This window comes from Ochotona curzoniae, unplaced genomic scaffold (assembly GCF_017591425.1).
Source record: "Ochotona curzoniae isolate NIBS_2020 unplaced genomic scaffold, NIBS_Ocur_1.0 contig_4797, whole genome shotgun sequence".
Taxonomy (NCBI): Eukaryota; Metazoa; Chordata; class Mammalia; order Lagomorpha; family Ochotonidae; genus Ochotona; species Ochotona curzoniae.
Window position 1 is genome coordinate 1,654,607 of NW_024466390.1, and position 24,920 is coordinate 1,679,526.

A 24,920-nucleotide genomic window follows, 5' to 3' on the forward strand; every position below is an offset into this window, starting at 1 on the left:
GCAGGCTCTTTACTATTTATGCCCACTTGCCCAATTGGCAATATAAGTTGCTTTGGATTTAATTATCAGCTCAACTCAGGAGTCCTTTCCCCAGCAACCCTAAAGTTGCAAAAACCCTCCCCTTGGGCACATCCCTATCAAATTACCCGAGTAGAATCACAGCAATGCTTTCCAACCAGTGTCCTGTGGCCTAGCACAGTAGTCTAGTGGCTAAAGTCCTCCCCTACCATGCACCTAGAGTATCATACCAGTACCAATTCATGTCCCAGCTGCTCCACTTCCCTTCCAGCTCCCTGTATGTAGCCTGGGAAAGCAGCAGAGGACAACCCAAAGTCTTGGGGCCTTGTATCTGCATGGGAAACCCAAAAGCCGCTCTTGGCTGCTGGCTTCGGTTCAGCTCAGTTCCAGCTGTTGCGGCCGCTGGAGTAAACCAGCACAGGGAAGAACTTTCTGTATATCTCCTTCTCTCTGTGTATCTGCCTTTCCAATAAGACAAAAAACAACAAGTTTTGTGCTAATACACATCCAAGGAGGGAGCAAGCGATGATTCAAGTACTTGGGTTCCAGGCACTAGGTGAGACCCAGATTAAGTTCCAATACCCTGACTTTGGATTGATCCAGCTGCAACTCCTTGGGGCTTGGGGAATTTAACAGCAGATGAAAGACCAATTTTTCTAAATCTCTCTTTCTCTTTTCCCCTTTCTAATATAGAAATAATTTATTTTAAATTTTTTAAAGATTTTTTTTATTGGAAAGTTAGATATACAGAGAAAGAGAAACAAACAGAAGAAGATTTTCCATCCCCTGGTTCACTCCCCAAGTGGCCACAACAGCCAGAGCTGAGCCAATCTGAAGCCAGCAGCCAGGAGTTTCTTCTGGGTCTCCGTAGCAGGTGCAGGGCCCCAAGGCCTTGGGCCATCCTTGACTGCTTTCCCAGGCCACAAGCAGGGAGCTGGACGGGAACTGGGTTGCTGGGACATGAGGCTAGGACTTTAGCCACTAGGCTACCATGGCTGACCCACATAGATATTTTTTTTTAAAGTACCAAAATATTTCTTATTCACATTTCCTGCTCTATTTTTTCTCAACATCTTTCACTAACACTGTACAGGTTTTCTTACTTAGAATTATTTATTATGTGACTCTCGTTAAGGTGGTTTCTGACACCAAATCATTCTGTCATAGTAGATGGGTATTCCACAGTTTGTTTCTGATACTAGCTCAGAGTTCACAAGCGCTTGGTCTTTCAAGACTGTCAGGCGGTCTTGAAGGCCATCCACACTTCTGACCCACTGGGTATGAACCTCAGAACCTCTCGCCAGGACAACTTTATGTTTGCCAGTCCATAGAGAGAGACGCAAACAGCCAGATCAAGAGGCTACACAGGGCAGGGTCCAGTAGGGGCTCTATCGCAGGAGTTTCCACCACCGGTGTAGACAGGGTGCGATCATCCCCTGCATGTGGAAACAGGCACCACCTTGTTCAGGAATTTACAATGCAGCCTGGTCTCCAGACGCCCCCTTCTCAGCCCTGCCCAAGAGTATGGCAAAATAATCTCGGATCACTTGGTCTCTCTTATAATCTGTCCAATCCTGGTGATACGTATAGATCCTACTCCAAATCACCTCATTAATATAAAACTGAGAGGTATTTTCAAAAGGTACATACAAATTAAATCACCCAAAAATCTTCAAGGATGTGAGAGGCTGTTCAGCACACCAGGAACTGAATACAAAGACCAGGCAGTCAATCTTGTTATCACACTGCACTGCCCCACTGCAAAGTAAGCTCCACATGGTGAGTGACTTTTATTTCCTCTAGTTTATTCAATACTGCATCACAGTACGTCAATGTGCACCATGGGTGCTACATAAATATTTGTTGAACAAATGAACTAAATGGGTTCTTACCATAATCCCGTTTTTATGGTTTGTTTACACTATGTTGTCTAATTCCCCCATACAGCCATAACAATTAGCTAGTGTTATTACACTTCTTGCCATTATTGGAACATCTATCCCCTCTAAAACTCACGTTGAAATGGAGCTACCATTGCAACGTTATGAAGAGGTGATAGGGTTACTGGTTATCTTGGAGTGGGCTCACCATCCCCTTGCTCTCTGTCAGCCCTTCCACATTACCGTTAAGCAAGGAGGCCTAAACCTTGATTCTGGGCTCCTCAGCCTCCAGAGCTGTGTGCCAACCTTCATGACCTGGTTCCTCACTGCCCAGTCTCAAGCAGTCTGCCCAGGCAGCACAACAAGGACTAAGACAACTGCAAGGTTAACAGACCCCAAGGCTTCAAAGGCGTTTCAGGGAGAGGTTAAGATGCCACTGAGGACCACTGCATCTCATAGGGGAATGCCTAGGCTTCAGTCTCAGCTCTGCTGCTGACTCCATCTTCCTGCTATGGTGATAGTCCAAGGACTTGGGTCCTCGTCACCCACATGGCAGCACTGGACAGAGTTCTTGTCTCCTTGCTTCATTGTGGCTCAGCCTCAACCACCACTCTTTCAGATACACAGATCTTTAAAAGATAAATAAATCCAAGTGCAGACATGTACAGTTTTGGTTAAGGATGTCTAAATCTCCTATTAAAGAGCCCTGGTTCCAACGAGGTTCCACTCCCAACTCCAGCTTCCAGCTTCTTGCTAATGAACAGAGAGGCTGGACAGGAGAGGGGTCATGGAATAGGGTTCCTGCCACTCACAGAAGGGATTGAGTAACGCTTTGGCCTGGCCCAGCTCCAGCCACTCAGAGTCAATGGAAGGAAACACTAAAAAAAAAAAAAAAAAAAAAAAAAAAAATCTGACAATGTCTTTAAACTTTCAACAATCCCCAACACCTTTCAAATGAAACACTCATTCAGACAATAACTCCTCCTTACCTCCAGTTAATATCACCTTTAAGACACAATTTTATGTGTCTGTCCACTTGATACATACCTGACACCCAATCAATAAACACCATCACTCAGATAGTACTGTACCAGCACACACGCGCGTGCACACACACACACACACACACACAGGAGGGGAAACAGAAGTTACACAAAGGAACACAATGGTATGCTGAGACTGTCAAGCTAAAGGTCGCTTTGGGAAAGAATTTTTAAAAATCTGAATGTTCTCACCATTTATTTGCCAAACTGTGACCATGTTTAAAATAAAACCATCAAAATGCTAACCAGAAAAAGAAAAAAAAAATAATTCTAGGAGTAAACCAGTGTCACAAACGATCACCCTGAAACAGAAAGCTTTGAGACGGTTCTCCGCACTTTCGTGAGACAAAAAAGACGCATCTGGTTAAAAACGAAAATTTTTAACTCCAACCAGTTAACGATCTGGGTGGGGAAAATACAGATCATCTCTAATAAGTTAAAAAAAAAAGATGACGTTCATGGTGGCTATTTAGATTCTCACAGCAAGCGTGGGTTAAATTCCACGTCAAAGGAAAGACAGGGGGCTGGACAGCAGCCTCCCCTGATTCCTTCACGTCCGCCGAGGAGACATTCCCCCCTCAGTTCGCCCCAGAAAGCCTGGCCCAGAACAACGCCGTGCCGACCCTCCAGCCAAAGTGATCGCCATCTCGGGGACGGGACAGGGTCTCCATCACGCTCTGGCTCGTCCGCCCTGTTTCAGCCTCAGCTCCCACTCGCGGCGTGGCCTCCCGCCCACCGAGGATGGCTTCCGAGACCCCGCAGCGACCCACGCAGAAAGCCAGAACAACCGCGGCCAGATCCCCCACAACAACAAAGGCCAAATCCCCGAGCTCACCTGCGGCTGCACTGTGCTGGAGAGGGAAAACATGTCCGCTGGGCCCACGGCGAGCGACCGCGCCCGCCTGCCGCCGCCGCCCCCTTGCTGCCGACGGATCGGCGGGGAGGCGCTGGCCGCTGCCCCAGTTCTCCTTCTTCTCCCTCAGTGTCCCAGTCCCCTCCTCCCAGAGACGGAAAATGGCTTCCCGCCCCGTCTGCAGCCGTGCTAACGCCAGTCGGCCCGCCCCGGAAGTCGCGGCCCTCACGCCATGTACTGCCGGAGCGGGGACGCACGGCCCCTTCCGGGACGGGCGTTTCGAGGTGTTCTGGAATCTGCCCATCCCACCGCCCCGAAAAATGCTCCTCCCTGGCTGCTGTGGTTTCCTAAGTGGAGAGTGGCTGTCACCCCCATTAAACCTGGGATTTTTTTGTTGTTGTTGGTTTGTTTCACTAATCCTATCAAATCTGTCAGTGGGCTGCCCCGTTCCAGCCCGGCGCTGGGTCTTTCGCTATTTCGAGTGTGTTTTGCTTGTTTTAATCCTCTTCGCGTGACCCCGAAATTCTTTCATCGTGGATCTTAGCCAGGAAAGGGACAGTTTTTGAGACCGTCCGGTCGCAGGGCCAGCCACCCGATTGCTGCCCACCCCCGTGCCTGCGGCGACTTCTAGACAACCTGTTCCCCAAAGCACGGCTCCATGGCCCCCTCCCAGGGAAACAGTCCGAACCGGGTTATATATAACATGGCGTGGGGCGGGAGGGGAGAGGCAGGAGTCCCTGCTGGGCCTGACGGGCAGCGGGAGTGGGAGAAGATGCGAGGGAAGCCGTGAGGAATCTCGCCAGGTCGGGCTGGTCCCGGGCGCGGTCCGCACGCGGAGACGAGGCCTGCCTCCTACCCGGGCCGCGCACGCTGACCGGCGGCCGGCGGCGGCGGTCTCGAGCCCTTCCACCCTCCGCCGCGGGGCGGAGCTCGACGCGGTGACGTCGCGGCGTGCGTGGCGTGGACGGAGCCGGCTTTGAACCGGCTTGGCGGGAGTGGCGGCTGAGGCAGGTGTGCCCGGGGCGGCGGTGGCGCTTGTTGTCCGGCTGCGCGGTGCAGCCATGGAGCCTCCCGCGGGGAAGGAGGAGAGCGGGAACAGGATCCCGGTGCCCAGGCCGCCTTCCATTGAGGAGTTCACCATCGTGAAGCCCATTAGCCGGGGCGCTTTCGGAAAAGTCTATCTGGGACAGAAAGGAGACAAGTTGTATGCGGTGAAGGTAAGCAGCCGACCTGTGGAGTCGTGTTTACCAATCCCCAGGTTTTTTCTTTTTTAAGTTTGCTTTCCCCGTGTGCTCTGACTTGTAGCATTGTGGAAAATTTTCCACCACAGGAAAGTGACGAATGTGTGGACATTGATTGAGTCACAGGAGGGAGCTTTTCTGATACGTTGGGTTACAGAATTTTAAAATGTTAGCATTTACTTGTGCATATTCTTTGTGTCTGTGTCTTCTGAGTCCTTTTTTTTCTCCTCTCTCTCTCTCTCTTTTTTTTTTTTTTTGTTACTGATTTGATCTTTACTGGGAACTTCAATTTCTAAATCACTCCCAGATTGTCTTTTAATCTTATCCATTTTGATATGGATTAAAATCTGACCTGTACAACCCTAAATGTCAGCAAACTAACGTCTTGTTTTCTTCATTCATGTTTCTGATGTGGGATCTGTAAAGAAAAAGTTGCAATACAGCCCAAGCAGCTCACACTTCAGCAGAAAACAAACTCTGGACCTGCAGTCTGTCCGTGCCTTTCAACTTCCTCTTAGATGGTGACCAGAGTGTATCCAGGCCTGGCCGCCTGTGTTGGCCCTGTCCATCTCATCCCACCACCATCGTGTCTGCCTTCGCACCAGAACCCTCAGCCGGTTTAGCTTTCCTCTCCTTCACGCTGTCTCTCTCAGCTACTCCTGTGAGTTCCATCTCTTCCATCCTTTTTATCCCTTCCTTTTCATTCCCAAAGCTGTATCGAATCACTTATCCAATAAATACGTATCCAATAAGTACCTATCCACTAGGTATTTATTCACTTATTTACAATAATGTAAGTCAGTGTTTTTTAGTAAACTGAATAGTTTTGTAACTGTTGGCCAGAAACAAGACCTCTTATTAATACCATGAGCCTCACTCAGGTAAGCGCTGATTTTTTAGCACTGCAGGTTTTGCATTTCATTGCATAGAACAGATCCATGCAATAGTCTTTGCCTTCTGGCTTTTTGGTGCTGATTTTGCGGTTCGTCGGGTCCCGTTGGAATAGCCCATTTTCTGGAATTATTGGCGATTTTCGTTCTTCCTGAAGTCTGTGATATGCAAGCAGCAGTCTGAACTGCTTAGGAAGCACTCAGACTTCAAGGTCTGACTCGGCTTTTCCATCCTGTCTTGCACACACTGCATGTCTCAGTGCTGTGTTTCTGAGCTTATGTTTGTGCTGGTTCCCCTTAAGTCCTCTTCTTGCACCCTTCTCTGTTTTTCCCCAACAAGATTATGAGTGTATCAGAGTTCATCTTAGCTCCTTTTCAAATCCTCCCTGACCTCTCAGACGCATGTCATTGGAATTATTACCTGACTTATATGTTCTCAAGATTTGTGCATTTGCTTCTACGATATTATCTGTTGTTGAAGTGAACACATTAATTAATTCATTTGCTGAGCAAGTTCTTCTTGAACAGTCACTCTAAGGATAGGGTTTTGGGGCCCTACGTGGTAGCTAGTGTCTAAAGTCCTCGCCTTGAACATGCCAGGATCCCATATGAGTGCCAGTTCTAATCCCGGCAGCTCCACTTCCCTTCCAGCTCCCTGCTGGTGGCCTGGGAAATCAGTAGAGGACGGCCCAAGGCTTTGGGACCCTGTACACTCATGGGAGACCTGGAAGAGGTTCCTGGTTCCTGGCTTTGGATCGGTGCAGCTCCGGCTATTGCGCTCACTTGGGGAGTGAATCATCAGACGGAAGATCTTCCTCTCTGTCTCTCCTCCTCTCTGTATATCTGACTTTGTAATAAAATAAATAAATCTTAAAAAAAAAAAAAGGAATAGGGTTTTGGAATATAGAGGTGAAAAGAACAGTCCCTCCCAGAGAATCCAAAATCCAGGTAATAAGTGAAATAATGCCACAGGCTTGCTTTGTCAATCCCCTTCAGTTTTTGTAAATGATGCAGACTTCTTGTATTGTTCTTTATAAAAAAGAAGAAAAAGAGATAGATTCATGTATTTTATTTGAAAGAGTTTCAGGGAAAGAAAGAGAGACAGATCTTCCATCTACTGGTTCAAATGGACACAGCAACTAGAGCTGGACTGGTCCACAGCTGGGAGCCAGGTGCTTCTTTCTAGTTGCCCAGGTAGGTGCAGGGGCCCAAGGCCTTGGACCCTCCTCCACTGCTTTCCCAGACGGTCAGCAGGGAGCTGGATGAGAAATGCAGCATGTGGGGCACCCCATATGGGATGCTGGCGCCAAAAAGAATTAGCATGCTATACTTGTGCTTTGCCCCACAACCTTGTTTGTTCAGATTTTATTCCTATCCAACAAAGAATCAGAAGTTTAAAAAGTATATTTAGTAGATGTTGTTATCCATACCTAGGTTTTAAACACTTCTGAGGGACATTGATATCTTTTGATTTTGTTAGAACAGGTGCAAAATAGAATGTTTTCCTTCTCGAAAAGAATATGACATCTTGCCTGTAGCACAGCAAGTTGGGGATCACTTGGGACACCGGCATCCCATGTTGGAGTGCCAGTTTGACTGAGTTCTGACCCAACTTCCTACAAATGTACCTGGAAAGGCAGGAGTTCCTGGCTTCAAGCTTCTGTTGCCCACACCAGAGACTGGAGTGGCATTCTTAGCTCCTGGTTCTGGCTTGGCCCTTTGCAGAATAAACCCACAAGTGGAAAATCTCTGTCTCTCTTCCTCCTTGTTCCCCCTCTCTTCCCTGTCACTTTGCTTTCCGATGAATAATTAAGTAAATCTTTTTTTCAGAAAAATGGAATAGATACCTTTACCAAGAAAGATAAATAACTTGAGATAGTGTTTTTGTTTGTTATACCATAGTAGCTATATGTCTTATTGTCATGGTATCATCATAGGTTGTCAAAAAAGCAGACATGATCAACAAAAACATGACCCACCAGGTCCAAGCTGAGAGAGATGCGCTGGCATTGAGCAAAAGCCCGTTCATCGTGCATTTGTATTACTCGCTGAATTCTGCAAGCAATGTCTACCTGGTGAGTAAATGACTGTATGTTGTTTTGTTGCTGTTGTTGTTGTTCACTCAGTAGTCATTGAACCCAATGCTGGGGAAAGTGCTTGACCTAGTAGTTAAAAACCACACATCCCTTATTAGAGTAGCTGAGGGCATAGGTCCTGGCTGTTCCTCGTGATTCCAGTGTCCTGCAGGTACATACAGGTGCTAGAAGCAGCAGAGGACAGTCAAGTAGATACATCCTTGGCACGCATCTGGCTGAGGATTGAGTTCCTAGCTCCCCAGCCTCGGCCAGATCCAGCCCTGACTGTTGTAGGCATGTGAGGAGTGAATCAGCAGATGCAATCTGTCTCTCCTTCCCTCTCTCTCACTCACTCTTGCTTCCTCCCTACCTCTCAAACAGTGTTTTGTTTTGGCTTAATTTGTTTTAAGGACCATGTCAGGAGCAGGCCTGCAGCCTCATCACCAAGATGTCCACGTCCTGTATCCAAGTGCCCAGGTTCAATTCCTGCCTCCAGCTCCTTACTTCATCTGCCTGCCAAGGCAGACCCTGAGAGACAGTGGCCATGGCTCAAGTCATTGGGTTCCTGTCTTCCACACGGGAAACCTCAGTTGAAGTCCTAGGTGCTGACTCCAGCTCCGTCCAAGTCCTACTGTTGAGAGCTAGCAGGAGGACGCTCATGCTCTCCCTTTCCCTCTACCTCTGAAGTGAAAACCAAAGAAGATGCCCATGCACCACCACACACATCTTTCTTTTTGTTTTAAGAAAAAAAGTTCAGTGTCTGAGTTCCAGGTAGCTGCATTTGGATTCCAGCTCTGGTATTCAGTAGCTTTCTGACTTGGGCTAAGTTATATATTGTATTGGTTGGAGTTCTTAAAAAAATCGGTGTCTGCATGTGTATATATCCATCTGTAGGGTACACCTACATAGAAGGGAGGTTTGTTTTTGGTATCTGCTCATAAGAAGTGAGGAGATTGGCAGGTGTGAAATTCTCAGGAAAGGGTTGGTATTTTGGTATTGCTGCTATACTGAACACAGTATGGAAGTGTCCCCCTTTTCAGGACGCATGAATCGATCAAAGGCCAACCATATTGTGAAAAGCTGTCTTTACTCAAAAGTGATGGAAATGTTAACCTCATCTAAAGAATACTTTTCTGGGAATATTGAAGTTGATCCTTTAGCTACCACACCTCAGTTTCCTCCTTTGTAAAATGGGGAGCACAATAGTGTCTACCTACTGTATATAGTTAGGAAATTTCAGTGGCCTTTTGGAAAGCCTGTAGCACAAAATCTGGCACAAACTACTAAGAATGTTTGTGCATTGGGCCAGGTCCAATAGCTCACTGGCAAATGCCAGGATCCTATATAGGTGCTGATTCGTGTCCCAGTTGCACCGTTTCCCTTCCATCGCCCTGCTTGTGGCCTGGGAAAGCAGTAGAGGACAGCCCAAAGCCTTGGGACCCTGCACCCACGTGGGAGACTCAGAATAGGTTCCTGGCTTCAAATTGGTTCAGCTCTGGCCGTTGTGGCCACTTGGGGAGTGAACCAATAGACAGAAGGTCGTTCTCTCTCTCTCTCTCTCTCTCTCTCCTTCCCTCTCTCCTTCTCTGAAGATTTGCATTTCCAAAAAAATAAATAAATCTGTTTTTAAAAATGTGCAGTGATCAAAAAAACCTCATCTCTCTGCCTTTTAAACAAAAGAAATAGGTAATTTGTTAAAAAAAATACATTAGAACTAAATTTGGCGTAAATAAGGAAAGTCACTAGGAAGATGAGCTAGAGTGTGTGGACTTTAATTTAAAGCAGCTGCTTCCAGTGCATGACTTCTGATTCTTTTTAGAGATTTATTTTATTTATTTGAAAAGTAGAGTTGCAGAAAGGGAGCAAGAGAGAAATCTTCCATCCACTTCACTCTGAAATGGTGTCAACCAGGCCCAAACCAGGAGCCTGAATCTCCATCCCAGTCTCCCACATGGGTAGCAGAGACTCAAGCACTTCAACCTTCTTCAGCTGCTTTCCCGGGTGATTTAGCAGGGAGCTGGATAAGAAATGAAACAGCCAGAACTTTGACCAGGTGTCTCCTCTCTCTTTTTCCCCCCTAAGGTTTATTTCTGTTGGAGAGCCAGATTTAGAGAGAAGGAAAGAGAAAGGTCTCCCAACTGCTGATTCACTCCCCAAAGGGCCGAAATGGCTAGAGCTGAGCCGATCCAAAGCGTGGGTCTCCCACGCGGGTGCAGGGTCCCAAGCCTTTGGGCCTTCCTTGACTGCTTTCTCAGACCAAAAGCAGGGAGCTGGATGGGAAGTGGAGCAGCAGGGACGTGAGCCAGCACCCATATTGAATCGTGGAACATACTGAGGATTTAGTCTCTAGGCTACTGCACCAGTCCTGACCAGGTGTCATGATGAAGGTTTTTCATTTGACTAACTCACTGCACCATGAAACCAGCCCTGACACTCTGCTAACCTGGGGAAGGATTTGCGGGGAACAGAAAAGAAGCAAAGGTTCCATTTATTACAAAGCTGCTTCTGACTTGATAGTTTGTGGAGTAGGTGTTTGATAGTCACAGCAGCTTCTGTTTAGCGCATACAGATGGTTTCTGGTGAATGGATGGATCTTTAGGATATGGATTCCAGGCTTTGGGGTTTATGTTAATCGGCAGAAATCACATTCCTGTTATAACTTGGTTGCCTCCAAGAATATGAACCATTTGTCCGTGATTGGTATGTGATTATACCATACTTTAACCATTTAGCCTGAAAATAAAGAAGTTTTAAAAATGGTGTCTAACTTCTAGCTCCTTTGCTACGGGAAGTATAACCCAACTCTCATCTTTGAGTGTGACACTTTGAATATATTTAAGCTGATGTTACATGTAGTGCTAGCTTTTTTTTATAAGGTTTATTTTATTTTTGTTGGAAAGTCAGATACATAGAGAGGAGGAAAGACAGAAAGGAAGAGCTTCCGTCCACTGATTCACTCCCCAGGTGACCACAATGGCCAGAGCTGCACTGATCTGAAGCCAGGAGCCGGGAACCTGGAGTCTCTTCCAGTCTCCTGCGCAGGTACAGGGTCCCAAGACTTTGGGCCATCCTCGACTGCTTCCCCAGACCACAGGCAGGGAGCAGGATGGGAAGTGGGGCTGCCAGGACACGAATCAGCACCCATATGGGATCCCAGCGTGTATAAGGTGAGGACTTTAGTCACTTGATTACCACGCCAGACTCATTGTGCCAGCATTTAATGGAAAGGCCAGAAAATGTTGGAAAGTCAAGAATATGTTTAGGATAGTGGTAAGCATTCATCTTTACCCGTGTATTGGGTTTCATTCAGGAAAAAGTTGTTGTTTAACAAACCACAATCAGTTAAATGTATGATAAAATGTGACCATCCTGGAAATGCTATTCTTCTGTTTAGTCTCTTGTGGAGACTGCATAGAATTCTGTCGGTTTTATCATGAATTCCATCATTTCTTTAGATGATAATGCCTGTCCTGTTGATGAGTTGGCTTCTGAGTTTTTAAACTTTGTGTTTCCTAAACAGTGCTGAGAATACTATCTGTGTTTATTGCAAACTCGTCTTTAAAGGATGGACCGGGTGAGTCAGGGAGGAGGATTTGGAATAAGGGTGCAAATTTGTACTGAGATTCAGTTTCAAAGCAAGATTAAAAGGAGCCTCTCAACAGACCTCTAGATTTTGATTCTGAGAAAGTACAAGATGGAGGCCTGATTTCTGGAGCTTTCAGTGAGTCAAGAGGCATGTATTCAGGAATACGTTTATATAGAGATTGATTTGGCAGTAAGAGGATGATTTCCAAATATAGTCCTGTGTGAGTAACTAACTTGCCACCGTGGTAAACTATGGCCCATGGGCCAAATTTAGCTCACTGCTGTTTCTGTATAGCATACTACCTAAGAATAGTTCTTCTATTTTTTTTCTAAATGTTGGAAAAATTCAGAATGAGAACAATATTTTGAGATATATGAAATTTGAATTTCAGTGAGTGGAGTTTTATTGGAACCCAGTCATATTCTTTTGTTCACATGCTATCTATGACATGTGTTGGTACAATGGCCAAATCAGGTAGCTGAACCGTAAATCAGGTAGAAACACCCGTAAAACTTCAGATACTTGCTGGTGCTTCATATGAAAAGGACATTTTCATATGCCATTTCCTGGGAAGGTAGGCAGCTGTGTAATCCTTTAATCCTCCCTGAGGCTCTTCAATGCCATTACCACATAGTATTTCATGTACAGTGTGCACGTATTCCTCAGAACATGATTGCAGTTTGTAGCACGCAGCCTGATTAAGCCCTGTAGTAATCAGGATTTTCCAACCTTAGTTCAACAGAGATATTGAGTGGCTGGGTCAAATTGTTCCATTTGGTAAGCTTTTTTTTTTTTTTTTGATGTCTGAGTCCTGGAATTAGTAAACCACTCAGATGTTTTTTCTCCCTCCTTTCCAAAATGAGGTAGTAGACCAAGTCTTACCTAACTTCATCAACTGGTTTATATCCTCTATGCTTAAAGGCTAGTCTACAGACAAGAATATCAGTAGCATCTGGGAACTTTTTAGAAATTTATAATTTCTGGCCCTACTCCAAATCTGCTAAATCAGACTCTGCTTGTTAACAAGGTCTCTAAACACATTAAAGTTTGAGGAGCCCTGATCTAGAGATTTCTTAGATATGGGAGAATCGGAACGCCTGAGGGTAACCACATTAAAACCAAATGAGTGTCTACTACTGTGCTAAGTGCAGGAAACCTAAGATCAAAGACCCTTTGATTATGGGAATGCTCAAACACTTGAAAATTCAAGGAGTACAGTAATGAACTCCCTTGAAATTCTCACTCAACTCTGCTCACCCCAGCCCCATGAAGCTTTCAATTAATGGTTTTGGCCTCCACTGATTTTAATGATATTATAAAATGATTTTTAATTCTATTATTCTGCTTTTATTAGCTGGAATTCTTCATTGTTTAATCGTTCTAACTTAGCTATAATGTAAGGGAGGCAGAATAAGTTATTGCTCTCTGTCTTTTTTAAAAGATGTATTTATTTATTTATTTATTTTGGAAAGTCAGATTTACAGAGGAGAGACAAAGATCTTCTATCCACTGGTTCGCTGTCCAAGTGGCTGCAACAGCTGAAGGTGAATTGATCTGAAGCTAGGAACCAGGAGCTTCCTCTGGATCTCCCACGTATATGCAGGGTCCCATGGCTTTGGGCCCTCCTCCACTGCTTTCCCAGGCCACAAGCAGGGAGCTGGATGGGAAGTGGAGCAGCCGAGATATGAACCAATAACCATATGGGATCCCAGGGCATGCAAGACGAGGACTTTAGCCACTAGGCTACTGTACTGGACCCTTTTGTCTAAATTTTAAGGTTCTAGCTGACTGCGTTGTTTTTTTTTAGGTCTTTGTGAATTTGTAAAATATTGTAGAGTAGATGTGTTTTAATCCACTTCAATTGTTATTCTTTGTACTCAAATTGTTCTATGTTTAACCATTGGAGTTCCTTCTAGCCAATGGAAAGCCTTAATTATCTTCCTGTGTCTTTACATGCTATGCTAATATCCTTATTTTCTTCTGACAAAATGTGTAAGGCTTATTTTGTTTGTAACCTCTTGTAGGCCGGGTCAAGAAAGTCTGGCCCCTTTTATTAGGAATGCTGTACAGAGACCATAGTCTAGGAGCTAGTGTGAAAGATTATAAAGAAAGAAAGATAGAGACAAATCTTCCATTCAGTAGTTCACTCCCCCATTGGCCACAATGACCAGAGATGAGCTAGTCCGAAGCCAGGAGCCCAAAGCTTCCTCCAGGACTGCCATGGGTGCAGGGGCACATCTTCCACTGCTTTCCCAGAATATAAGCAGGGAGCTAGATCAAAAGTGGAGCAGCTGGGATTCACATACCAGCCTCCAATTAGAATGCCAGCCCCACAGGCCTAGGCTTAACCTACCAGTCCATTTTGCCAGCCCCATTTTGTATTATTGTATAAAAAGAGAAATGAAGGAGTTTTACCAAAAATTAATCACTTGAACCAAGTCATGGAGAAATAATCGGACAAACTCAAACTGAAGTATTTCTATAAATAAGCCTGTACTGCTGAAAACTGTAAGAAAAACTGCTCCAGGGTAAAGGATATCAAGGAAGCATAACAACTAAATGCCATGCATGACCCTGGCTTGGGGCTTGGGCATGAGGTGAAGTGCTGAAAGGTGTAACATTGCAATAATCAGGAATATTTGAATTCCAGTGGGTTCTTTGTGCTCTTAAAAAAAATCAAATCAGTGACCAGCATGGTGGCACAGCTTGTGATGCTGGCATTCCATAGCAGAACTCCAGTGCCAGGTCCAGATGCTGCACTTCTGACCCAGTTTGCTGATGCACCTGGGAAAGCAGTGCAACGTGACCTAGGGACGTGGGACCCTCACTGCCTTTGAGGGACACCTGGAGGCTTTGGCCTGGGCCAGCCCTGATGGTTGTGAGTGAGAAGAGAGGAGATCTGGGCATGAAGGATCTCTCTCTTCCTTCACTCACTCACTCTGGCTTTTGCTCTCACTTTTCTGTCACTCCACCTTTCAAATAACTAAATCATTTAAAAAAAAAATTGGGCACAGCAGTTAAAGAAATCACTTGGACCACCCATGTCCTTTGTTGAAATGCCTAGTTCACTTATGATCCAACTTCCTTTTATGCACACTGGGAAGCAGTGGGAGATGGCTCAGTTATATGGATCCCTGCCACCCAGGTGAAAGACACTGATTGAGCATCAGTTGTTTAATTGAGAAGTTAATCAGCAGGTAGATCTTTCTCTTTGATGACTCATTCTCTTTCAAATAAATAAAAACACATTAAAATTTTTAAATATTGGGCCTGGTATGGTGGTGTAGTGGCTGAGGTCTTTGCCTTGTACATGCTGGGATCCCATATGGGTGCCAGTTCTAATCCCAGCGGCCCCGCTTCCCATCCAGCTCCCTGCTTGTGGCCTGGGAAAGCAGTTAAGAATGACCCAAAGCCTTGGAACCCTGCACTTGCATGGGAGACCCAGAAGAGGCTCCGAGCTCCTGGCTTTAGATTGGCACAGCTCTGGCCCTTGAGGCCGCTTGGGGAATGAGTCAAACGGACGGAAGATCTTCCTCTCTGCTTTCTTCCTCTTTTTTTTTTCTAAAAGAGATTAAAAAAATTTTTTTTATTTTGTTAGCAAATTGCCTAATAAAAATTTTAGTAATGAAAAGCTGTGATGTCTTCAAACTTTATTCTCAAATCATTACCAAAAAATGTTTTGCTAATGTTGCTGCTTTTAAAAAATAAAAATTTTAGTGTAAAGAAAAATACACACATACATATAATAAATATTTGTGTTTCTTGTGTTAATTATATTATGGTTTATAATAGAAATATATTAATCTACATAGATTAAGAATTAATTTTATAGGCATATGTATGTAGAAGGAAGAAGACAAATGTCACAAGATGCTAATAGTGAAATGAAATGAAAGGTACTTGAGAGGTGATTGCAGTATATTTTAGTACTTTATATTTTAGTTCACACTGAACAGTCTAACTATATGGTGATGGCTGGCAAGGTGCACTTGGTTAAGCATGCTTCTCATTGATTCCTGCACAACTTCCTGCTAAGGTGCCTGAGAATACGGCAAATGATTCATCAAGTGACTCGGTCCCTGCCCCCACAGGAAAGCCAGATGGAGGTCTGGGTTCTGGGCCTGGATCTGGGCTGACTCAGCTGCTGTGAGCCTTTGGGGAGTGAATCAGGAAATGAAAAACTTTGTCTCAGTTTCACCCTCTCTTTGTCATTCTATCAAATAAAAGAAACAAACTATATAATAGTGTAAGTAAACTTGATATTCATATATATAATGAGTGGTAATGGGAAGATATATATTACTACAGAACCATGTTAAAAACATAAATCAATAATACCCAGATACTATGTTTGAAATTAATCTGGGGCCAACGTCATGACATAGTGGATTAAGCTGCCACCCGCGAGACTGACATGCCACACTGGTACAGGCTTGAGACCTGGCTACTCCACTTCCAATTCTCTGCTAATGTGCCTGGGAAAGCAGCAGAAAATGGCCCAAGTGCTTGGGCCCCTGCACACACATGGGAGAAACTGGAAGGAACTCCAGGCTTTAGCCTAGCACAGCCCCAGCTATTGTGGCCATTCGGGGATGGCCAGTGGATGGAAAATTCTTTCCTTCTCTCCCTCTCTCCCCTATCCCCTCTCTCTATTGCCCTTTAAATTAAATGAAAAACCAAGTAATCATGTAGGTGCAACCTTCATTTCCTTCTGCTAGGTAATGGAATATCTCATCGGTGGAGATGTTAAGTCTCTTCTGCATATATATGGTTACTTTGATGAAGACATGGCTGTGAAGTACATTTCCGAGGTAGCACTGGCTCTGGACTACCTCCATAGACATGGAATCATCCACAGGTAAAGGCCGACTTCTCTCCAGACTAGTACTTACAAACAGGAGTAATTACCTGCTCTGTATTGAACTCATCTGTAGGAAACACTTGCCTGTATTTCCACGTTATCTGAAGTTCAGTAGTAATTTGTACGCATCTAGGAATCCCATTCACGTATCTTTCTGCACTCTGTGTTTTTAAAACATGCTTTGAACATGAGTGTCCATGTGCAGAGTTCCCTCCTCTCCTGGTACTGCCACAATCATACAGAAGTGCTAACACGTTGGAGTTCTGCCCGGGGCTGTAGTGTTTCCTGACAGGCAGGCTATGTAAGAGTTTAATCTTACCTGTCTTTAGAATTGTGTAAGTGTGAGATTGAACTGGCTTAAAATTTGTCTTATCTAATAATAAGGTTTATTTATTCTAATGAAATACTTAATGAGTAAAGCCAAAGATAAGCTAATATGCAATCATTTCATTTGTATAGATTCAGTTATCAAAAAACACTTTTGCTTTTGAAAATTATTTTCTGCACTTCCCAAGTCACTAATGAGTTCCTCTGTTACACAGGCTATAAATGAGAATTTGACTCTGCTGTCTCTCCCTCCATCTCCCTCCCTCAGCCCCTGCAGGCTGTCAACACTAGCACTTTATGAATTGTCTACTGTTTCTCTTTTCCATGTCCAGGGATTTGAAACCAGACAATATGCTTATTACTAATGAGGGTCATATTAAACTGACAGACTTTGGCCTCTCCAAAGTGACTCTGAATAGAGGTAAGAAAAATGTCAGGGTAAGTGCCTTTTCAAGAGTCCAACCAATTTTACAAACTGAATTTTATTATCTAACACTGTTTTGTTGGTTTTTAGCAGATATAATTTATTTATTCTAAAATGTGCTAGAAAAATAAAATGTTATCTTTCTTCCCTTCAAATTGAAAAACACAGGAATGGTTATTTTGGAATCTCAGGGCTTTTTTTTTTTAATAGATCTAGTGATACTTTTTTATAAATCGGCAGAGGGAGACACAGAGATGTTCCATGTGCTACTTCATTCCCCAGATGCAGAAAGTGGCCAAGGCTAGACTAGGCCAAACCAGGAGCTTCTGAAGCTCCCACGTGAGTGCAGGTACTCAAATACCTGGGCCATCCTCCCACGCTTTCCCAGGCCATTAGTGGGGAGCTGGTTAGAAGTGGAGCTGCCAGGACACGAGCCAACGCCAGTATAGGAGGCTGGTATGGTATGAGTGACTTTATGTGATAGGCCACAATGCCAGCTCCTAGATTGATTTCTTTCTTTCTTTCTTTTTTTTTTTTTTTAGAGATTTATTTATTTTTATTATTAAGTCAGATATACAGAGAGGAGGAGAGACAGAGAGGAAGATTTTCCGTCCAATGGTTGACTCCCCAAGTGAGCACAGCGGCCGGTGCTGAGCTGATCCAAAGCCAGAAACCAGGGTCTCCCATACAAGTGCAGGGTCCCAAAACCCCAGACCATCCTCAGCTGCTTTCCCAGGCCCACCAGCAGGGAAATGGATGGGAAGTGGAGCTGCCAGGATTAGAACCGGCGCCCATATGTGATCCTGGTGCATTCAAGGGGAGGACTTTAGCCACTAGACCACGCTGCCAGGCCCCCTAGATTGATTTCTTCATGCTCTATTTAAAAAGAGTGATGAAAGCTATACTTAAGGTAAGTGGTAACCAATAATTGGGTTTATATATTATATTTATTTCAAAACATAGGTATATCTGCAGTTCTTTATTTGAAGTACAAACGGTTGTAAATACCTAAAAGTTTTCTCTAAGTATAGCAAAATCTGACCTGAGCTGATGTGGAAATTTTTTGGCGCCTGAATTAATTAATCCGACTTCATGCATTTCACTGCAAAATTACCAATTTGGGTACAAATGCTATGAGACACCACTAAAGCTGTTTCATGAGTTCATATATGTAAATTCACTGCATGAGCTTTCTAAAATCTGAACTTTTAAATATATATATTTAAATATATAAATATAAATATATATACTTTTTTTTTTTAGAGAATCACAGAGGTGAGGAAGGTTGGGGAGGAGTGGCAGAAAGAGACCTTCATCTACAGGCTCACCCTTCAAGTAGTCACAGTAGCCAGAGGTGGGCCAGTCTAAAACCAGGAGCCGGGCACGACTTCCAGGTGTCCCACAGGCATGCAGGGTCCAAGGACTTGGGCCATCCTCCACTGGTTTTCTAGACCATAAGCAGCGAGCAAAATCAGAAGTGGAGCAGCCAGGCCTCAAACCAGTGCCCGTATGGAATGCTGGTGCTGCAGCTTGATGATTAGCTTGCCACCCCACCAGTCCAAATTTAAATGACTTTTAAATTTTACTTGTAAAAAAATTGTAAAACATCTTTTAGGTTTATTATGACCTATTGTTGCTTTATCACTGTAAGACATAAATAAAATATCTTAAGTTCAAACTTTCAGTATACCTTTTAAACTGCTATAACACATGTGAAATATTATAATTCTTTTACCATTTTTGATAACTAAAAAATAGAGTAGTATTATGTGTCACGGTTGAAGTATTTTAAAATACATATTGTAACATGCTAATAATCTAAGTTAACTGTCTTGACCCGAAGTTAAACATGATTATTTCCTTGAAAAGCCCGTAATTTGCAACCTTTTTCAGGATTTGATTTACCAAAAAGTAACACCATTTTTCTTAGTAACTAAAGATTCCTGAAAAGCTAGTAGAGTTTTGTAACATGTTCTCTATGATCTCACTCCAGAGTGAATGTTTTAATTATTTTAATTCATCGTTAAGTCACATGTGTTTCTCTGCAACGCAGTGGATTCTTCAGGTATATTTTTCCTATATAGGCCAATTTTGTTTTAATGTAGAAAAGGAAAAAGTTTAGGATACATGATTATTGACTTGAAGGTTTTAAAGAAGTGTGTGTGTGTGTTTTTCCTTGCATGTGTAGATATCAATATGATGGATATTCTCACAACACCTTCCATGGCTAAACCCAGAAAAGATTATTCAAGAACGCCAGGACAAGTATTGTCTCTCATCAGCTCTTTGGGATTTGTGAGTACTTAATACAGAAAATTTCTCATAACCTACTGTTTTATTATAACTTTAAAATGTACAGTCGAAGGGGTCAATGCAGTGTGAAGTGGGTTAAATTGGCCTGTGATGCCAGCATTCCATTAGAGCACCAGTTTGAATCCTGTCTGTTCCACTTCCTGTCCAACTCCCTATAACGTACCTGGGAAAGCAGTGGAGGATGAATCAGGTGTTGGGCCCCTGTACCCGTGTGGGAGACGTGGAAGAAGCTCCTGGGTCTTGGCTTCCACTTAGCCCTGCCTAGTCATTGCAGCCATTGAGAAGTGAACCAACAGATGGAAAATATCGCTGTCTCATTTTCTCTTCCTTCCTTCCTCCTTCCCTCTCTTAACTGACTTTCAAATCAGTATGTAAGTCTTTAAACAAATAAAAATAAGATATACAATCTTCTCCCTTTAAAACAGATTTTATCAGAATAGAGATGGGTGTTGTGGCACAGCAGGGTATGTTACTGCTTGGGAGGTCTAGGTGCTGGTTTGTGTCCCAGCTCCTTGGCTTTAGATTTAACGTCCTGCTAATGCACCCGGGAAGGCGACCAGTGGTGGCCCAAGCACTTGGCTGCTTGCCACCCACATGAGAAACCTAGACAGAGTTCCAGGTTCCTGAATTTGACCTGGCCTATCCTCATTTGTTGCAAGCATTGAGGGATGAAAGCTCTCCTTCTCTCTCCTCTCTTTCTGTCTGCCTTTCCAATAGATAAATAAATAATAACTTAAAAACTGATCCAAATAAATTTAGGGTCTTTTGTAAATGTATTAATTTGAAATACAGGATAGCAGAGACAGTTGATAGACAGGGAGAAAGATATCTTCCATCTCTTGTGTCACTGCTAAAATGGCTGCAATGACCAGGACTGAGCTAGGCCAAAGCCAGGAGGCAGAAATTTTGTCTGGGTCTCCAACATGGGTGACGGGAGTGCGAGTACTTGGGCTGTCCTCGAATGCTTTTCCAGGCACGTTAGCACAGAGCCGAATCAAAGCAAAACAGCTGGGACTCAGATTCATGCTCTGATATGGAATACCAGTGTCACAACAGGTGGTTTAGCCTGCTCCACCACAAAACCTAATTCAATACCAAGTGTAAATGCGATCGTATGTCTACTTGAGTGGTACAACTCTCTATACATTCTTGGGTAGTTTGTGAATGTAACTATCTTAGCAGTAAATTCTCTTTTCTCTGCTTAATAGTTCACACCGGTTACAGGAAAAAACCAAGACTCCGCAGACACCCTCTCACCACACCTGTCCAGAACACCACCGCTCTCTCACATGGCAGGCTGTTCCATGTCTACAGATCCAAAGGACACAGATCCTCACCCTAGCAAGATACTAAAGTCATGTGAGTATTAAAGAAAAGATGGTTTCTTCCATTGTGTCATTTGACTTTATTCATTTGAAAGGCAAAGTTTGGGAGTGCAGGAGGGGCAAGCCTTTATCCAATGGTTCGTTCCCAGGATGGTTGCAGAAACCCAGGGCTGGACCAAGCTAAAACCAGGAACCCAGAGCTTCTTTTATGTCTCCCACACGGGTACAGGGTTCCAGGCACAGGGTTCCTTCACTACTTTCCTAGGCCATTAACAAAGAACTGGATCAGAAATGGACAAGTCAGAAGTTGAAACAGTGCCCATAGGGCATGCTGGACTATATTCCATGCCTTAACCTGCCACTCTACAGTGCCAACCCACCATTGTGTCTTTGGAGAACAAAATTTTAGGGCCTGGCACAGTAGCCTAGTGGCTAAAGTCCTCACATTGCATGCACCAAGATCTCATATAGGTACAGGTTCATATCCTAGCTGCTCCACTTCCCATCTAGCTCCCTGCTTATGACCTGGGAAAGCCTTGGGACCCTATGCCTGCATGGGAAACCTGGAAGAACCTGCTGGCTCCTGACTTCACATCAGCTCAGCTCCAGCCAGCCTTGCAGCCACTTGGGAGTGAACTAGCAGACTGGTGTCTGTCTTTCCTTCTCTCTGTAAAATCTGCTTTTCCAATGCAAAAATAAATCTTAACAGAAAGAAAAAAAAATCTTCAAGTTTTTAAATGTCTAATAACCAGTAATTTTTAAAAGAATTTTTTAAAATTTATTTTATTTTATGATTGGAAAGACAGATTTTCAGAGAGGAGAGACAGAGAAAAATCTTCCATCTGCTGGTTCATTCCCCAGGTGGTCGTAGTGTCCGAAATTGAGCATTTCAAAGCCGGCGCCTCTTCCAGGTCTCCCATGCAGGTGCAGGGTCACTAAGCTTTGGGCCATCTTCTACTCTTTCAGACCACAAGCAGATTGCTAAATGAGAAGTGGAGCAACTGGCACATAAGCTGGTAAACATATGGGATGCCCGCACTTAAAGCTGGAGAATTGGCTTGTTGAGTCACAGCACTGGCCCCTAGTAACTTAAAGATTGTAAAAAATTTGATGAGTCTGTGACATTTCTTTTTTATTTTTTGTAAAGATTTATTTATTTGAAAGACAAGTTTACAGGGAGAGGATAGACACAAAAAGGAAGAAAATTAATGTGTTGATTCACTGCCCAATGGCTGCAATGGCTGGAACTGGGCCAGGCCACAGCCAGGAATTAGACGTTTCTTCCAAGTCTCCCACTTAAGTACAAAGGCCCAAGAATTTGGACCATCATCTTTCCCAGGCTTATTAGCAGGGAACTGGATTGGAAATGGAGCAATCAGGGCTCAAATCAGTGCCCATGTGGGGTGCTGGCACTCAAGTGAGTAGCTTAGCTTGCTGTGCCACAGCATGGTCTATCAGTGGCATTTGTATTTTTTTATGTAAATACCATTTCTGACAGAGTATGTGGCAGATATCGCTTAAATGACGTCCCACTGTAGGGATGTCCTTAAGTTATTTATGCTACAAAATAACTGATGATTTTCACTATGATGAGTCTATGGAAGTCTCAAATGGAGAAGATGTATTACCTGCAGTGTAATTGTGTGTCTTTGCAAACTTCTTTCCAAAAGATTTTGAGCAGCTAAAATCAAAAAACTAGAAGTAATGATGTCTTTGCACACAGTAAAGAAATAAATTGTAGGGCTCGGCACTGTGGCCTAGTGGCTAAAAGTCCTTGCCTTGAATGCACCGGGATCCCATATGGGCACCAGTTCTAATCCTGGCAGCCCCACTTCCCATCCAGCTCCCTGCTTGTGGCCTGGGAAAGCAGTCGAGGACAGCCCAAAGCCTTGGAACCCTGCACCCATGTAGGAGACCTAAAAGAGGTTCCTGGCTCCTGGCTTCGAATTGGCATAGCTCCAACCATTGCGGCCACTTGAGGAGTCAATCATCGGACAAAAGTTCTTCCTGTCCTTCTCTCCTCCTCTCTGTATATCTCTGACTTTGCGATAAAAATTTTAAATATATATATATTTATATTTATAAATATATATTTATATATATATATAAAAACAAACATGCAGATATTCTTTCTAACACTATTCTTCGGGAAAAATATTCCGTCTTTCTTGCATTTCCCTTCTTGGAAGAGAGAAAGCAAGACATAACATACATTTTTGTATACAAAGGTGAAAAAAATCTGCATACATATATCATTATTTTTTTGGGAGATTTATTTATTTTATTTGACATAAAATTAATTTGGTTTCAGAGGTTGCAGAGAAAGAAGACAGAGCTCTCATGGCTCGCAATTTTTGTTCCAAAGTGCACTTGCAAAATGGTAAAGCTGTTAGCAAACAAACTGTTATCTGAGATAGCTGTCTTCCTGCAAGGGAGGAATTTCAGACATGACAAGAAAGGAGCAGTAAGCCAGGAAGATTTAGGGGAGATGCAGGGACACAGGCCACCTCAGTTCTACTCTCACCAGAGAAGAGGTGATTCAGTGAGCAAAGCAGGATGCAGTTTAGTCAGAAACCTGCTGCTGATGCGATCAGCTGGGGAGCTTTCCACAGAGGAGACCCCCGTGCGTCCTGATGGTAGCGCAGTTGTCTCCTTGGCCTCGGGAACTGCAGAGTGGCTGCTCTCAGCACTGTTTAATTCTGTGCAGTGAAGGAGTCAGTGTCAGATCAGCACTGCTCAACTGCACCTGCTTAGTGTTAGCCAGGCACACATTCTCTATATTTATCATTCACACGTATAAACACTTAAGCTTCTTATTAGAAGAAAGCCACAGTGTTAATTCAGTACAAGCTGTGTTTGGTAAATCCAGTCAGTCCAGAGTCTGACCTCATCAGTAATGCTGTCAGTGACTCAGCATCTGTCAAGAACAATTTCAAATTGATCCTAGATCCTCAGAATGGATTTCTTACTGATGGCGATTTCTCTGGTCCTGAGTTTTTCTTTTCCAGTGTAAGGGAGGTTTGTTCTGTTCTAACTTTCAGAGTGGTACTTGTATCATTAACAACTTATGTATCTGAAGGTGATGGGAAACCTGGCAAAGGCACCTGCAGCCGTCTTTGTGGCCTGGATAGTGTCCACAAAGACAGGGTTTTGATATTAATTATCTGTAAAAATTCAGGAAAGAACTAAGAAAGCAGTGACATAATCTTGAGCATTCTCTTCCCCTGCAGGTCTTGACACCCTTGCCTCCAACCCAGGAATGCCTGTGAAGTGCCTGACTTCTAACCTGTTGCAGTCTAGGAAGAGGCTGGCTACGTCCAGCACCAGTAGTCAGTCCCACACCTTCATGTCCAGTGTGGAGTCAGAATGCCACAGCAGCCCCAAATGGGAAGATGATTGCCAGGTGAGAGGAGAAAGAATCTTAACCCAAACCTCTTAGGTCTGTCTGGGTAATGCTAGAGACACGCTACCTTTTGATGCTTTCCACAAGAAATGGTTACATGAATGACACTCGGGGAATTATCCAGAATTCTGCATTTCATTGTACATCTTGTCACATTCGTCTCAAATATTTCATCTCTTGTCCAGTTGTGAACTCACTCTTGTTTGGTTTCTCATGAGGTTCTGGCAGTAAATGAATAGTGAATGTTTGGCCTCTAGACAGCTGGGTGGACTTTATTTTTTAAATTCCCTACCATGATACAGAATGTAGCTTGTTTTAATCTACGTCATTTTAAAACCACACTACCTTCCTTTATGCTGCTTTCCACCAAGTGGGAGTTTCTTACTTGGTGAAAGGATTACACTGCAGAAATAACTTTTAGATCACAAAGGTAAGGTGGATTTCACTTAAAATGGAATCTGTTTTGAGGAGGTTGCTCACCAAATGAATGGAATTAAGAGTATGCAAATATATATTTACATATTCTAACTTGATAGTAAAGGTGATAGAGAAAATAATAATTATAATAAAGTCTCCTTCAAAGAATCCTGGTAAAACAAATCATGATTAGAACCAACCTTCCTTTTGATAAAAAGTTTGAATTATATTTGTTTCTAATTCTCAGTAATTTGATTTTCATCC

The 24,920-nt window shown here is 43.7% G+C and overlaps 2 protein-coding genes across 5 annotated transcripts in view; one reads left to right on the plus strand and one right to left on the minus strand.

Moving 5' to 3' along the window:
- YME1L1 (YME1 like 1 ATPase) overlaps positions 1 to 3,902 on the minus strand; it is a 35,450-nt gene extending 31,548 nt beyond the window's left edge. For both annotated transcript variants that reach the window (XM_040988093.1, XM_040988092.1), the window contains exon 1: positions 3,777 to 3,902. In XM_040988093.1, the coding sequence (XP_040844027.1) occupies positions 3,777 to 3,809 (33 nt within the window). In that variant the 5' untranslated portion in view covers positions 3,810 to 3,902. The remainder of the gene's footprint in view (positions 1 to 3,776) is intronic.
- A 3,963-nt stretch (positions 3,903 to 7,865) lies between these two features.
- Positions 7,866 to 24,920, plus strand: part of MASTL (microtubule associated serine/threonine kinase like) — a 35,432-nt gene continuing 18,377 nt past the window's right edge. For all 3 annotated transcript variants that reach the window (XM_040988095.1, XM_040988094.1, XM_040988096.1), the window contains exons 1-6: positions 7,866 to 8,000; positions 16,305 to 16,444; positions 17,107 to 17,195; positions 19,387 to 19,493; positions 20,720 to 20,870; positions 24,067 to 24,239. In XM_040988095.1, coding sequence (XP_040844029.1) covers positions 7,881 to 8,000; positions 16,305 to 16,444; positions 17,107 to 17,195; positions 19,387 to 19,493; positions 20,720 to 20,870; positions 24,067 to 24,239 — 780 coding nt within the window. In that variant the 5' untranslated portion in view covers positions 7,866 to 7,880. The remainder of the gene's footprint in view (positions 8,001 to 16,304; positions 16,445 to 17,106; positions 17,196 to 19,386; positions 19,494 to 20,719; positions 20,871 to 24,066; positions 24,240 to 24,920) is intronic.